This window comes from Alosa alosa, chromosome 19 (genome assembly GCF_017589495.1).
Source record: "Alosa alosa isolate M-15738 ecotype Scorff River chromosome 19, AALO_Geno_1.1, whole genome shotgun sequence".
NCBI lineage: Eukaryota > Metazoa > Chordata > Actinopteri > Clupeiformes > Clupeidae > Alosa > Alosa alosa.
The window spans coordinates 22,203,961-22,220,903 of record NC_063207.1 but is presented as its reverse complement, the minus strand read 5'-3'; the positions used below and the strand labels follow the sequence as shown (position 1 = coordinate 22,220,903).

The following is a 16,943-nucleotide window of genomic DNA, read 5'->3' as shown; positions in this document are numbered from 1 at the left end:
GGAAGAAATCACAGAGAGGGTGATTGAGTTGTCATAAGGTGATGATTTGCCGAGAGAGGGTGATTGAGTTGTCATAAGGTGATGAATCACAGAGGGTGATGAATCACAGAGAGGGAGATTGAGTTGTCATAAGGTGATGATTCACAAAGAGGGTGATGAATCACAGAGAGGGAGATTGAGTTGTCATAAGGTGATGATTCGCCTTAGGGGCAGTGGCTGACTGACATTTCATTTTTTCATTTTTTCATGTCCATTAGTGCAAAGAGTAAGAGGTGCAATTTGACATTTAAACTCAGAACACCTCTATACCAATTGAGCAGGACATACTGTGACTTATTACTTCTGAAAAGGTGGCTTTGATTTAGCTGAACATGTGACTGGATATAGCCACAGATACAAGTGATCAAAGCATCACGACTGTTGGATATTAGTATTATATATTTTCTAAAGTAAGTCATAAGTAAAACACATCAACACTAACCCAACCATGTGGACTTTCTCCTATTGTGTTGTCTAGACTCTCACAGTGTGTGTTCTGACCTAGTCTGCCCCTCACAACCTTTTCAGCTCTCTTGCAAAATGACCTGGACCTTGTCCAGTCTAGTCTAGACAGCTCTGACGGCAGTGACAATGTTGTTTTGGTTGAGTACATCAACAAGTGTGTAAGGTGCAGGAATTTTTTATTGAATTAGGCATTCAAATCTTGTAAGCACCATGCTGCTGTACAATGTTTCTGATATATAGATATATCATTAGAGCAGCGTATAAAAGACCCTATTATTCCTCAGATGGGTCTGAAGATGTCCTCATACTGAGACCTGGGGGAGGGAATAACAGACTTTCCACCATCGTGTGTCTCTGTCCTCCTATACTTAAATGAGCTGCCCAGGGATGCAAAAAGAATTTCAGCACAAACTGACAAATAAAGTTTTATCGTATCGTATCGTATCTTTGTGTATCTTACTTTTCTGCATCGTTAAGGAATGTATTGCTTTCATTAGCCACCAGAGACCACAGCAGTCTGTCCACACCTGGTTGCAAACATTGTTTCACCTGCAAATGTATAGAGTAGCTGATAAGAGGCGGCGACGTGGCAGCTATTTCAGATAGTAACGTCATGCTCATTCTTATATCTTCAGCAAATGGAGAGATTCCACCTGTGGTGACGAGCACACCTCCGATGACCGTGAGCCAGTTGCCTGATCAGACCACCATGACCGCCATTCCCGATGAAGGACTGCTCTTACCAGAGGACTGTGAGTATTTACTTCTCTGGCTGCAAAACAGGAAAAGCCTTGAGAGTTCTGATCTGTGTTTATTGTGTTTTTGGGTGAGTAGAACCAAAACACACACACACACACACACACACACACACATTTTCTCATATGGTCTATTGCTTCAGGAAAAGAAAGTGTGCCATCTACTGGCTTGATCCACCTGGAATCTCCTCACTTGGTTGCATGTTTAATCAAAGGTTGCATAAAGGCCACTTATTCGGTTTATAACATTGAACTCTCATTTAAATGTCAGTTGTGCCAGAAGGAATTCTCTTTGATCTTCCCATTAAAAGTTCATTTTGAGTTCTTAGACAGGGAATGATATCATGCTGTATCTGTAGAAGGGCAAATAGACTTTTATTATGCAGTCAGCACTACCAATGAAGATTTTGACAAAGCTAAATTCATGCAGGCAGCCAAGTGAACCCGCCATTAAGAGGCTAGCATCCATTCAGGCATTGACAAAGCCTGTCAGGCTTTTGTTGTAAATACTGCAAGACACGGTAATTGCATTAATCAATATCTTGTACTCCTGCCTACAGCGGCTATGATGTTTTGCGACACCCAACCTCCTCTAGTTTTCCCTACCCTGATACATTTCATTGACTGCTTAATCTTACATTCGTCATGACTTGTTTGTTGCAAGACGCCTACACTAATGTACTTTGCATTCTCCTAACTTAACTAATTTATTCCTTGCTGCAGACAAGAAAGAATGCATGTCACATCCTGCATTGCATCAGTGAGTGTCTGGGGTCATCTCTTGCACAGCGTAATTTCCCATAGTACTTATGTTTTCTTTACATTCAGATGCATTAGTAGTAAAGTACTTTCATGGTATGCGCATTACATCGTCATCATTGCTTATAACCATATTTTCCACAACTAAAAAGTGTAGTGTGTCTCCCTTATACAAGGTACAGTTGTGCTTACGAGATGACTGCATGCTAATGGCCGGTGTCTAAACAGGTGCCTATGTAATTCAGGTGAAGAGCTGTGTAATTCAGGTGAACCATTGCCAATGTAATTCAGGTAAACAGGTACCGATGTAACTCATGTGAACAGGTACCGTTGTAATTCCGTGCAATAGTGAGGATTATGCTCACTGTCTAATGAGATGTATACATGAGAACCTGACACAAATACACACAGACACACACGCACACACACACACACACAAACTCACACACACACACACACACACACAGAGAGAGAGAGAGAGAGAGAGAGAGAGACAGAAAGAAATAAGAAATTCTTACCATTTAGATGGACAGTCTGTCTCAATCCTCTATCTGCCCTCCTCTCTGTCTCTCTCCCTCTCCTTTCTCTCTCTTTTTAATCTTCTCAGGCCGGCCACAAACTATTGATTTCCTCTGTTCTACCATTTCATTGTATTCTACGGAGCTAAATCTGGGCATCCCAAATTGCCCTCATTGTGCTGACTCATCTCTGTACTACTGTGAGAGAACATGACCACTGAAATCACCCCCATTCTCAACAGACGTTGCCCCCACAAACACGTGTGTATTGATGATAAAGAAGTGGAAAATGTCCCCACTCCATCAGCCGTTAATTACTCACTCGCATATCAAGTTTCATATCTTATAATTGACACTCCTTGGGCTCCGTCTCATTTAGTATGACACGCTATGCACAATGCAGTGCATGTAATACTGACCTGCATAAACGAATGCTAATTTGATGAACTGGGAGAAATCTTTCTCCTAATTTAATACCACGCTACACACAAGCACCAGTGGATTAGTGCACAGACAAGGAAGTTGTCAGAGCATAAACTTGTTTAAAATGACTTTAAAATGACAAACGTTTAAAGTCAACCTCTGTCATGATTCTGTAGATGTTAAATAAAACACAAGAAATGACTAAACTGATTTATGTTACATTGCGCTGTACGACTATGTAAATGAGCAAATATTGCTATCACCGCCTGTTCTTATTGTGTGGTTTCTACAGCATGGTAGCAGCACGCAGTGCACATTTGCCATTCAAATTAGTGCCCCTTGAGTCAATAGTCTCTGCTATGTCACTTAACAAGGAGTCATCTACCAAGGCCAAGTCAGCTGCAAATGACGGCTTAACACACTTAAGCCCCTAATGTGTTCTGCAAGTCTTCAAAAGCTTAGTTACAAAGTATACTCATTTCCGTCTGCTCTTTTGCTTTCCGCATAAGGGCAAACTTGATTTTCTTTCCATTTCTGCGTCCCATTTGGAAACAAAAGCTAATGTTTAAACATTGCGCCGTATGGCTTCTAAAGTAAACTGATCGCACTCAGATGGTGTACTGTTTAGAGTAGAGTATAGCCAAGGGAATCAATTGTCTACTTAAACGTGTTGCATTTCATGGATATGATTATTTGAAAAAGGAACTAAATCAAACTCTAATCGAAACATCCAAATGCTGAGTTTGTCCTTGAGTATCTTTCTTTTATGCAGAATAAATGCTGTTTCTCGGTATCTCATTAAAGCAGACAGAAAGCCGTGCCAGTGTAGCCTGAATAATAACATGCCGGTCCGTTAGTGGGAGAACAAGTGTAGCAAACACTAGCCTCCAGTGACTCCCTCTGTTCTGTCAAACATCATATACCAGGCCTACCCTTACTCTTCCCGCCTAGTCACCTATGTCAGGGTAAATAGCTTCTGTCAAGGTCCTACAACACTGTGTAAATCTAAAATCTGCCTTGAGGATGTTTTTGAACTTATATTTCATTAAAATGATCAGATGTATACCCTGTTTGATGTGGCTGAATGGAGATCTCATTGATTTGGAGATGCAGAAGAGGATTTCTAGGGATTTCTTACGTGAATGTGCAGTTTTATGTGTTCTTGTATCTAATAAAGACTCACACTGTGTGTGTGTGTGTGTGTCAGGGTGTGTGTCAGGGTGTGTGTGTGTGTGTGTGTGTGTGTGTGTGTGTGTGTGTGTGTGTGTCAGGGTGTGTGTCAGGTTCTCATTTATGCTCTGCATCTCCTCTTTACAGTTTACCCTGTGCCCCGGGGTACATATCTTAATGAAGCCGCGGAGGAAGATTCATAGATCTGCAATGAACATATATATTGTTGAGTCTGTTAAGTGCCAGGCAGAGAGACATAGGAGTCTCATTTAGTTTCCTATGGCTTGGGGCTCCAGCCACATACAAGGAAATAGAGCCCGTCAATCGTCTTAGGCAAGTAAATGAGATCAGGGCTGGTGTAAGCCATAAGATTTGGTTTGTAGGCAGAAGGGATATCACCCAGAGTGAGAAGAGAATTCGGTAAGTCCAGAAAGTAGTGGATCAATTGGGGTTAGACAGGGTTGCATCACTCTCCGCAGGACAGGGCAATGAGAGTCTCTCCACGTGGAGTCGTAGCCCCAGCTGGTTTTGGACCTCTCTTTGTGCTTTGGTCCTCGAGTAACAGCAGCAGGTCGACAGATCGATAGCCTGCCAGATCACACATAAATGTGTCTCAGATTTATAGTGGCCGAGTAACCTCCCGTTGGTAAGGTTTGCTCGGCAGGATTGATTAATGGGATGGGAGGGGTATGATGGGTGACTATCAGAGCTGCTTTTGAATAAATAGACTGTATGATGCATAATTCACCGAGAGGGGAATGGTTTATATTCACACAGGTGAGGAGAGATTGAACTGTAAACAGCCACAGTAATATGCCATGTGTTTATCCCATATGGCTCAGCTATTCTGTTGGATTGCCTGATAGAGGGCAACTCGGCCAACACAGTTTCACCCATTTGACCAAAGTCATTTCCGAAATAGTGCAATGTCCATCTGCCAGCATCACACATTACAGAACTAATGAGTAATGGTTATTAAGATCCACAGACCAAACCTGTCCCCTTGAAGAGGAATATGGCTAAGGGAAGTGTTCATTGCTCCAATAGATCACGGAGCAGCCATGGAATGTCAATTATCCAGACTGGTAACATTTGTCAAGGAAGAAACAAAAGAATTGAGGCAATAAACTTAGAGGCCCACTTTGATGAGCACCCTGTATCTGTATTGTAACAAACATTTTTGACCCAGGGAAGCGTTCCCTTTTATTTTTCTGTTCCCATTTGTGTTACTTAAAGGGGGAATTAAACCAAGCTTTTTTCTTTCTTTGTGTTTGCAGCTTCCACGAAATGGACATTCCTCACATGTGGTGCAATCGGCCCCGAGGGACCCACACAAAACCAGTGCAACATTGCATATCGCAACAGCAGTGTCAATGTTACCGTGGGAACAAGAGCACCTTTCCAGGGCATCCAAACCTGGATTGTGCCTGAAACAGGGGAATACAGGTAGAGGCAGCACACTGGCTTGTAAACACCTTTATACACACATCCACACATCTGTCTACAGAGTCCCCCAAAGGGTCGTGGCATAGATTTTTTTGAGCAGAGTTATTTTTGTGTTCCCTCCCAATAGGTTTGCGTTCCCTTGCAATATCAAGTCAGATATAATGCACACAAATGCATTCATCTAGAAATGCATTGTTACTCAACAGTTATCTATAGGCTACTCCAGTTTTCCACTTATCCCACAGATACTGCATTTGTGTTTGTTTATTAGTTTATTCTATGTTTATTCAAGTTTTATTGTCATCTAGAATAAGAATACATGAAATATTAGAATTATATTAATTTCTAATAAACAAGACTGAAATATTATTCAAGTACTTGAAGGAACATGCCAACTTTTTTGGGAAATTAGTTTTTTTGCTGTCTACCCCAAAGTTAGATAAGAAGATAATGTGTCCTTCTCTTCTCTGTACTTGCACACCGCTGTTAGCCTATTGCTAGCCTACAGTATAGCTAAACAGGAGCTGTGGGCTAACTGGTCTAACCCAGAGCCGTATCTTTATATGGCTCTGGTCTAACCCACATAAACTGAATTATGCTACGGTAGGCTAACGGTGTCGTTAGAAGTTGGCATTTTCCCTTGACAAAGCCATGGCACATGTAATGTAATGCAATAGAATAGAATAGAGTACTATTAACTCGTGTGTGTTTCCTCTTTGGGCGAACAGAATCACAGCGTACGGTGCATCAGGTGGTCTCAGTGTGATGGACGTGGGCAGGTCACATGGCATCTACATTGTTGGGGACTTTGACCTGAAGAAGGGTGAAGTGCTCCACATCCTGGTTGGCCAACAAGGGGAGGATGCCTGCTCTAATGTGAGTCCACATTTCAGATTTGCACCACAGTCATTGTAGCAGAATATTTAAGTTGCTGTCGACTCTGAAATAATTCACAGGAACATAGACCAGATGTGGGTAGTCCACACATCATTGCATTTCAGTCATTCATTACACTGCACCGAGATAAATGTAGTAGTGTCCCTAAAAGAATGTACATATGCTACAGAAATATGCATATATTCCAGAGTTAATTAAGCAGTAAACAAGGTTGTTGTGAACCAGAGCACTATGGACAGATGTCTTGTCTGCTGTGCAAGCTGAGAGGGTTTTAGGCTGAGTCTGAGACACAAGTACATTGTTCAGAACTGGTTGGTATCTCTTAGTATTTACAATTTCATGACCTGCCCCTGTAGACATCAGTTTGGTAAATGTTTACACGCATCTTTTGTGCAGGTGAACACAGCTCTAAGTAGATTCTGTTCGGAGCAGAAAGGCCCCATGGTGAACAAGTCTATGATCAGAGGTGGGGGAGGAGGAGGCGGGGGTGCCACCTATGTCTTCAAGGTACTGGTCTGTTGTTGCTCTGCGGTAATTAGCATGTAATGCCTCAGACCCCTCTGTGACCAATGTATGTGTGGTTACCATGGTTACAGGTGGACAATGGAATCCACAAGCCCTTGCTAATTGCAGCAGGAGGTGGAGGTAGAGGCTACAACAGCCATCCCGGAGACCAGAAAGAGATCATGGACACAGACCCTGAGGTGCCAGGACGTAATGGTCTATCAGCAGCAGCAGGTATTTGGAGTTTGCTGTTCTTATGTCTCAAACTGGGGATCAAAAGGTGATCTCATTAGAGAATATTTATATTATATTATGATGTTATTTATGACCCCCTCCTTTGGTGTTCCTAAAGCAACATGTAGTCTCAATTGTGTTATGGCTCTGTCCAAGTCAGTGTCTCAGAAGCAGTTTGCCACGGCTCGGCACAGGTAGGGGATCAAACAAACAAACAAACAAACAAACAAAAACAAACAAACAAAAAATCCCATTTACGTATCCAGGACATGCACACATCTGATGAAGAGGCCCAAAACATGTTTGAGTCCCATATGCCTAATTCCCTTCACAAGCACAGGGCTGACACTGCTGCTCTAAAGCTACAGTATGTACTACTAGAGAAGCAGCTGTGCATCATCAGCATAGCAGTGAAAAGAAATGTTACAGTTATAAAAATGGGACCCAATGGCAATAGGGTGAAGGAGAATAAAGATCCATCAGTTTATACAACACTTCTATGAGTCACAATATTAGCCATTCTCCTTCCAAATGAGGCGTTACATCATTGGCGAGCAATGACCTGCTTTTTCTCACATTTTAAAAATGAATGCAGAATGCATTGTTGACTGTCTGCCATAGAACTCAATAGAGAGGGATTATTAGTGGTGAAGAGTTGGAGTGGAGTTGTTCCAGGATATCCACAGACACAGAAATGAATCAGTTGTTCAACCAGATCTAACTGTTGTGTAATTTATAAACAGGAGTTGGAAATTAAATGGCAGGTTTGTTCCAGTGGTGCACAGCAGTATATTAAGTGGATGAGGAAGCCACTTTTTAAACTTGTTAATAATGCACCGACAATATATACCGACATATTTGATCGTGGTGCAAACAATGTAAGGTTATTAAGCAGCACAGGAAAGGACATCAAATTGGACCACACTCTTTTTGTTATTGTACATATAAAATCGCAGTTGCTCAATTTCATAGGAGCTTTACATTGCCAATGAAAATGAGATTGAACACTGATCTTTATAGTGAATATCTACAGTAGCAAACCTACTCTTTTTCAAATTTATGTCATCTTGCTTTTGTTATGAGCCTGTAAAATGTTGTGAAAGCCCTCTAGTGCAGTTGATATCAGTGAGTCTCAGACCACTGTGGTCCAGGTGTGCTTACAGATATTTGTAGGCATTAAGTATCTAGCCTTTTGATGGAGGCTGGGGTCAAAGAAGGCTTAATCCTGCGGGAGTCCTTAAAGAGCTGCTTCATTCTGCCAGCAGTGTTCCATTGCAGATTACTCACCAAGCACACACAATACATGGAACTAGTACACCTCTGTATTCCATAACCAGTGCGCCCCGCTGTGGTGTGTGTGGAGTCAACAGTGAACTTCTGGAGATGGCATCATACATTGCGGAGGCCTTTTTACTTGGCTAAGCCTTAGGTTGAAAATGTTTGACAGACTCATAATTCCCCCAAAAGGTCATCCAAGCACTAAACACAGAACGAGTCCAAATGAAGTGTGAGTGTGAATGTGAGTGTGTGTGTGTGGGTCTATGGAGGCTGTTAAAGGGCATGTACAAACATGGTGTGAGTTCCATCTGAATGGCACATTCTTAAGGCTGTCCTCCATTTCAGCCTGTTCTTGACTGCTAACAAAAGCCCTGGTGAATAAAGGCCTGCCAGTGTCTGAGAGTTTGTCCGATTCTTTATTTCAATTATTTTTTGGGTTGCATGCTGGTCTTTCCACAACCCCACTGCTCACCAGCAGAGAATAGAAGCCATCGGACATGTATTATGCATGAGCTGGGTTTTCTCAGGCTTTAAAATATGCGCAGGCTCTACTCCTGTCAACACCTTTTTGCGTGTTTGTCATTAAAGCCAGTGAAACAGAAATGAGGGCTGATATCTAAATGTACTTAGTCCAAATGTTTTTTTCCAATCAGATTATTTGTTACTGTACATGTCTCATGTCTATAATTTAGTTGCTCCAAGTCTACTCTGATGTGGAAATAAGTACACCTGGCACATTGATTACAAAGTTTGTCGATACTGCTGTAGGCTGTCTCCAGCTCTCCCAGAGTCCCGTGAAAGCATTGTATCTGGGCATTGAGAAAAAAACAGCAATATGAATGATTTCCTTGGGGATTTTTTTTATTTTGGTGTGTTTGAACACAGACGGCATAAAGTATGATATTATTATTATTATTAGTAGTAGTAGTAGTAGTAGTAGTAGTAGCAGTAGTAGTAGCAGCAGCAGTAGCAGTAATAGCAGCAGTATTTATATATATATATTTATATCTACATATTCCTATTATTTTTAGCATTAGTATTATTCCTTTTCCAGGTGGAGGTGGAGGGTGGAATGATGGCACTCCTAGTCCTCAGGGAGGGAGGCCCCTGGTGCTGGGGGGTCAGGGAGGGCATCCCTGCCAGACGATTGGCTGGAAGTCCCACGGAGGCTTTGGAGGAGGCGGAGGGGCCTGCACCACAGGAGGAGGAGGGGGCGGCTTCAGAGGTATGTGGTCATTTACCGTATCAGGTGAGGTGGCCCATACTGCATGGGACCAGGCAGTGGTCATCAGCACTCTGCTAACTGTATACTGACTGTGCTGTTTAGGCGGGAATACCTCGAAAGAGAATGATCCTAAAGTGGCTGGACAGGACGGCACTTCATACATCAGTCCAGAGGGCAGACTCTACCTGGAGGCCATGAAAGGTGAGAGATTGGTCTGTGATTTAGTCCATTTTTACCACCAAATGGAGCCAATGTTGGCACATTCCCTTTAAATACTCTATCGCTCCCTCCTGTCAATATCACGACTAATCATTATTTGAAAAACAACCCTTATGATGTTCAGAACCAGAATCTAGTAAGGGACTACTACTGGCACACCAGCACACATTAGATACCCTGGACATCTCATAAAAAGCAGTATTTATCAAGTAAAAAATGGTAGCAGATTATATCTACATCTTGTTTTTCCCCAGAGTGAGAACTGAGTCAGTCACACCCTGCCTCCAATCTGGCTGAGTGCTGAGTTGTTGTAGTTTTAGTCGGAGTCTCTACATCAGTCTCGGGGCACTGCAGCACATTAAATTAGCCAACTGCCACGGGCCATCAAATATTAAGTGAGGCAAGCGAGGCAAGCAGAACTGAATCTGAAAGACATTGTCTAACTCATGTGGTCCTGTTGGTTATGCAAAAGCATCGTCTTGTGTAATGACTGCATTGTCCTGCCCCAATGCTAAGTGCAACTCCCCAATTCCACTGTAAAATAGTTGACAGGAACACAAGGATTTCACTGAAGTCACAGTCAGCAAATTAGAACTGCGGGAATTGTTCAGCGAGCATGTTGTGCTTAAATGATCTGGGTCATTCACAACGTCTAATGAAGAGAAGCAGCATTTTAATTGAATCTGTCTGAATCTGAATTTGATTATTCTACCTTGTGTGTTTTATGTTTTCTTTTCAATTATTCTTTAATTATATTATATACTTTTCAAACTATTATTTTACTATTGCCCTTTTATGTTAATTTGAATGACCCCTGTGTATGAAATGTGCTATATAAATAAACTTCACTTGTCTAGAATAAAGAAAACAAGCAGCACTTTACCTTTACCTCCTTGAGAGCTGAGGCTATGGTTCAACACAGTGTGTCTAGTACTGTGACATGGTAATGGGACTACTTACCCATCGGCAGGTGGACTCAATCAAAAGTGTCGTTTGGATTCTGTCTGTAGTAGTTTTTTTGTGGATCAACCCTCATTTGCCTATCTGTTCGTGTTCCCTTAATGGCCTCTTTTTTTCTGTGCGGTGGCCGTCGGGCATCTCATCAGTGGTGGACGGCGACGGCGAGGTCATCGTTATCCCCGTGCTGAACTGCAGCCACTGCGAGTCCAACGAGTGCCACCGAACGGAGGAAGGAATCCAGTGTTATTGCGAAGACGGGATCCTGCTGGCCAAAGGGACCATAATGACCTGCCTTCAGGTCAACACTACAGGTATCCGTCATAACAACCGTCCAGATCACTCACGTGTTATTATGAGCATGCTGAGCTAAACAACTGAATGTGCACACGTGCCACAGTGGACGCAACGCTGATGGTTGTGCTTGATGTGGGTCTTTGCTCCAGGCAAGCCTCCGCTCTCTCACCTGGCCCTGGGGCTGTCCGTGGGCACCTCGGCCCTCATCGCAGCTCTCCTGCTGGCCGTGTCTGGCGTCATGATCAGTGAGTACAGACGGACACAACACAGAGAGCCATTCACACAGATACAGACACACACACACACACACGTAGACACACAAGCAACACACATTTATACACACACATGTACTTTCACCAAACCCTCAGATGAGCAAATTGCGCACACACACACACACACACACACACACACACACACACACACTCTCTCTCTCTCTCTCTCTCACTCTCACACACACACACACACACACACACACACACACACACACACACAGCTACATTAGTGGACAGTCCATCCGTAGCTTCAGTCTGCCGCATGCCCCTCACTAGGACACTGGAAGCCAGAACAGGTGGGCTGTTGTTCAGGGCCCCTGTGCAGAGTGCAGAGCATGCCCACGTGGGGGTGGGATGGGCAGGTGTGTGGGCGCCCGCCTGGCCAGTCTGGCTAGCCGACGTGTGCGAGCATGAGCAGTATGTTATCTCACACAGACACATGCTCACTGAGCCATCAACCCACACATCACATTAGCGCTTGATGTCCGACTGGGAGAATGCAGCGGCGCGCTGCCGCCGCCAGGATGAATGTAACACTCACATGATGGATGAGAGCGCTAAGAGCCGCCTGGCAGCACTCATCTATTATCGCCTCATAAATAACCAACTTCTAACGCCATTTGACTAGTGTGGAAAACCAGGGTCAAGGCCACCAAGACCACAACTCTGTGTGTGTGTGTGTGTGTGTGTGTGTGTGTGTGTGTGTGTGTGTGTGTGTGTGTGTGTGTGACTAAGGGAATGCATGTGTACATGATTGTTGTGTGACGTGTACATTAAAGTAATGTGGTGTGTACATGAAAGTAGACCCGGCAACTGAATGCAAATGAAGATTTTTGTACGTGACTCTGTGCGTTGTTCCTCACTTCATTGTTTTTTGTGTTTATCTCTGCTTTTTGTGTGTCTTTCTATGTGCTATGTGTGTGTGTGGGGGTCTGTGTTTGTGTGTGTGTGCATGTATGTGTGTGTGTGTTTGTTTGTGTTTGTTTGTTTGTGTGTTTCTGTGTGTGCGTGTGCATGTGAGTGTGTGTGTGTATGTGTGTGTTTGTTTGTGTTTGTTTGCGTGTATGTGTGTGTGTGTGTGTCTGTGTCTGTGTCTGTCTGTCTGTGTGTGTGTGTGTGTGTGTGTGTGTGTGTGTGTGTGTGCGTGTTTGTGTGTGTGTATCCAGTGTACAGACGAAAGCACACAGAGCTGCAGTCCATTCAGCTGGAGCTGCAGAGTCCTGACTGCAAGCTGAGTAAGCTTCGGGCGTCCACCATCATGACTGACTACAACCCCAACTACTGTTTCGCTGGCAAGACGGTCTCAGTCAACGACCTGAAGGAGGTGCCTCGCCGTCACATCTCCCTGACCAGGTCAGACATTCCCCTTCTATAAGCCTGAGCCTCGTATGGGCCATGATGTCCACCAAGGCTTTAAAAAAAGGACAGACACTGTCATGCAAAGCGGCCTTTGTTGACTGGTGTTATTTCATATATTCATTCTTTGCAGACTATTTCTGCATTTGGCTATTACTATCTCCTTTCCGTACTACTTTACATCACTGCCAACTCCCTTCTGTCATTCCTGCCCACTGCTATAACAATTTACAGTGACCCGTAACATCTATCTATCTATCTAACCATTCTTCTGTCTCCCCTCCTATGTATATGTCAATAGGGGTCTGGGGCATGGTGCGTTTGGTGAGGTATATGAAGGGCTTATCACTATACCAGGAGACTCCAGCCCCATGCAGGTGGCAGTGAAGGTGCGTCCTACAAGCTACTACAAACAACTTCTGTTTTCATGATAAAATATAAGCTCAGAGTGCAATGGACATATACAGTATGGGTCATTGTGGCGTTGTATCTACATGTATGTCTATTGAGTGCCTAATGTCTTGTCTTAAATGTAGACTCTCCCAGAGGTGTGTTCTGAACAGGATGAGCTGGACTTCCTGATGGAGGCTCTAATTATCAGGTGTGCCTCGCAAGACAGAGCATAGGCATTAGAATGCATCCTCTATATTACATTTCAACCAATTAAATCCATCCACTGTATTGATTATGATCAGCACATTATTATTCTGACCCAAAACACCCTCTCTCTCTTTCTCTCTCTCTCTCTCTCTCTCTCTCTCTCTCTCTCTCTCTCTCTCTCTCTCTCTCTCTCTCTCTCTCTCTCTCTGTCTCTCCCACTCCCAGTAAGTTCAGCCACCAGAACATCGTGCGGTGTGTTGGCGTGTGCCTGCAGGCTCTGCCGCGCTTCATCCTGCTGGAGCTGATGACGGGAGGTGATCTCAAGAGCTTCCTGAGAGAGACTCGACCCAGACTGGTGAGGGCATGCGGTCTCTATAAGTGTGCATGGATGGATGGCTGGATAGATGGATGTATGAATGGATGAATAGATGGATGGATGGATGGATGGATGGATGGATGGAGGGATGAATAAAATGTGTCATGGTGTATTTTGCTTGTCTGCTCTTTCCCCAACCTCAGGACCAACCTTCCAGTCTCACGATGGTGGACCTGCTGAACATCGCTAGAGACATCGCTCGGGGCTGTCAGTACTTAGAGGAGAACCAGTTCATTCATAGGTATCAGAACGTACAAATACACACACACACGCACACACACACAAAGTTCCACAGAATGGTGTATCTTGGTATATTGGCTGGTTTCTTTCCTCCCTACTTTCCAAATTTCAGTATGTTTGTCACGGCAGCAGTCCCACCTCAGCACCCAACAGCCTCCTCGTTTCCTGCTCTCCTTCCTCACACCAAGACAAACGACTCCAATTAAAAGTCATTTACCCAACATGTGCACTAAAATTATCAATCCGCTTAATGGCACCTGGGTCGAAGGCTGGGAAAGGAAGAGACTTTATCCACTTTCACACAGCATTAACATTAACATTCACCCCACCTGGAGTTCGAAGTTGTATTTATTTGGGTTTAAGGTCACAATATCAGGTTCTCTTAATTTAGGGCCTTCTAACCGTTTCTAATTTCCTCGTCACTTTCATGTGAGACACACACACACACACACACACACACACACACACACACACACACACTGTTAATGATTGTGCGTTCCTTTGGCTGCTCAGACACAATAATACCACCCCTCGCTTACTAGCTTCAAGCCTCATATTTGGGAAATGGGCTGTTACAAATGGCATTCTTATTTTGATTAATGTATGCTGTTGTAATTGTTTCAAATACCTGGTTAGAAATGTGTGCACAGAATTCTAAAAATGATATATTAAAGACTGTAGGTTATGATACCACAGAGGAGTGAGATTTTAAAGACTGTAGGTTATGAAACCACAGAGGAGTGAGATTTTAAAGACTGTAGGTTATGAAGTCACAGAGGAGTGAGATTTTAAAGACTGTAGGTTATGAAGTCACAGAGGAGTGAGATTTTAAAGACTGTAGGAGCCACAGAGGAGTGAGATATTAAAGACTGTAGGTTATGAAGTCACAGAGGAGTGAGATATTAAAGACTTAAGTTATGAAGCTCAAAGGAGTGAGATATTAAAGACTGTAGGTTATGAAGTCACAGAGGAGTGAGATATTAAAGACTGTAGGAGCCACAGAGGAGTGAAATATTAAAGACTGGAGGTTATTATGTCACAGAGGAGTGAGACATTAAAGACTGTAGGTTATGAAGTCACAGAGGAGCGAGATTGCTGTGCTGGGAGTCCCTGTACTCTGCAAGTTTATATATATCATTGTCATTATAGCCTTTATATAACCCTACTGTCCTTTGGACATGTCAGTGTTCTTTATGGTGAACAGTCTCACTTTTACCTACATACATAACATACGTTTACATCTCATTCACAGAGACATAGCTGCAAGAAACTGCCTGCTCACCTGCAAGGGCCCAGAGAGGGTGGCCAAGATTGGAGACTTTGGAATGGCTCGAGACATCTACAGGTACTTTTAATTTGATATCTTTATTTCTGAATTTAGCTGACGCTTTTATCGAAAGCAAAGACTTAAAGATACAATTTGAACCCACAAGTTGAATTGAACTCATAACTTCTGTGGCTACTGCACGCTAGTTCCTTAGAGCCCTCCTAGAACCACTACACTACCACATCACAGAATGACCAGTGATAGTAGAACCACTACACTACCAGATCAGAGAATGACCAGTGATGGTAGAACATCTACACTACCAGATCAGAGAATGACCAGTGATGGTAGAACCAATACACTATCACATCAGAGAATGACCAATGATGGTAGAACCACTACACTACCACATTAGAGAATGACCAGTGATGGTAGAACCTCTACACTTCCACATCAGAGAATGACCAGTGATGGTAGAACCTCTACACTATCACATCAGAGAATGACCAGTGATGATAGAACCCTATCACATCAGAGAATGACCAGTGATGGTAGAACCTCTACACTATCAGATCAGAGAATGACCAGTGATGATAGAACCACTACACTACCACATCAGAGAATGACCATTGATGGTAGAACCTCTACACTAAGTAGACGTGTGACCGCGCACATCCCTTTTCACCGTTTTGGATGGGTGCTGGATCAGAGAAATGACTCCAAAAGTAAGAGAGAGTGATCCGCACACCATATAGCTCCCTTGAAAGTTTTTTTTTATTTTGCGTGCAACGTTTCGAGCCCCTGGCTCTACCAAAGCCTGAAGAAGAGCCAGGGGCTCTTGCACGCAAAATAAAACCTTTCAAGGGAGCTATATGGTGTGCGGATCACTCTCTCTTACTCTTAGAACCTCTACACTATCACATCAGAGAATGACCAGTAATGGTAGAACCTCCACACTATCACATCAGAGAATGACCAGTGATGGGAGTGTACTTTGCAAACATTACACACTTAGAGGGGGCAGCTGGTGGCCTACTGGTTAGAGCTTCTGGCTTGAAACCGAAGGGTTGCCGGTTCAATCCCCGACCAGTAGGGAAAATGTGGGCGGGGGAAGTGGTTAAGCACTGCTCTCCCGTGCCCTTGAGCAAGGCACTTAACCCCTCACTGATCCCCGAGCGCCGCTGTAGCAGGCAGCTCACTGCTCTGGGTAAGTGTGTGCTTCACCTCACTGTGTGTTCACTGTGTGCTCTGTGTGTTTCACTAATTTACGGATGGGATAAATGCAGAGACCAAATTTCCCTCACAGGATCAAAAGAGTATCTATACTTATACTCAGGGCCTGAAGTTAACTTTTTTGGCCACCAGCCACTTTGGCAGGTGGATTTTGAATTCCACCTGCCACAGAGGTTTTTTACCAGCCAAAATTTTTTCCTGCCTGAAATAAAGGTGAACAACTCAGAAAATGCATTAGAATGGTTCTTGAACTTGTACAGAATACAAATTAAACTCCTGTCGAGTTATTATCCAACTTAATCTCATTTATGACTAGACCTACATAATGACTTACAACTGTATCTGACCTGGTGTCACAGGCATTTACTTGTAGAATAGAAAATAACAGAAATACAAACAGCCAATCATCTCAC

General features: G+C 43.4%; 1 protein-coding gene across 4 annotated transcripts in view; it reads left to right on the top strand.

Annotated features, from left to right (window-relative positions):
* alk (ALK receptor tyrosine kinase) overlaps nucleotides 1-16,943 on the top strand; it is a 269,021-nt gene that overhangs the window by 245,106 nt on the left and 6,972 nt on the right. For 3 of the 4 annotated variants that reach the window (XM_048228497.1, XM_048228500.1, XM_048228501.1), the window contains 15 exons: nucleotides 1,140-1,256; nucleotides 5,407-5,575; nucleotides 6,304-6,451; nucleotides 6,869-6,979; nucleotides 7,069-7,210; nucleotides 9,543-9,713; nucleotides 9,816-9,914; nucleotides 11,039-11,203; nucleotides 11,336-11,431; nucleotides 12,625-12,811; nucleotides 13,116-13,203; nucleotides 13,351-13,415; nucleotides 13,640-13,769; nucleotides 13,934-14,031; nucleotides 15,283-15,375. In XM_048228497.1, coding sequence (XP_048084454.1) covers nucleotides 1,140-1,256; nucleotides 5,407-5,575; nucleotides 6,304-6,451; nucleotides 6,869-6,979; nucleotides 7,069-7,210; nucleotides 9,543-9,713; nucleotides 9,816-9,914; nucleotides 11,039-11,203; nucleotides 11,336-11,431; nucleotides 12,625-12,811; nucleotides 13,116-13,203; nucleotides 13,351-13,415; nucleotides 13,640-13,769; nucleotides 13,934-14,031; nucleotides 15,283-15,375 — 1,879 coding nt within the window. The remainder of the gene's footprint in view (nucleotides 1-1,139; nucleotides 1,257-5,406; nucleotides 5,576-6,303; nucleotides 6,452-6,868; nucleotides 6,980-7,068; nucleotides 7,211-9,542; nucleotides 9,714-9,815; nucleotides 9,915-11,038; nucleotides 11,204-11,335; nucleotides 11,432-12,624; nucleotides 12,812-13,115; nucleotides 13,204-13,350; nucleotides 13,416-13,639; nucleotides 13,770-13,933; nucleotides 14,032-15,282; nucleotides 15,376-16,943) is intronic. The other variant, XM_048228498.1, reaches the window with a different exon arrangement.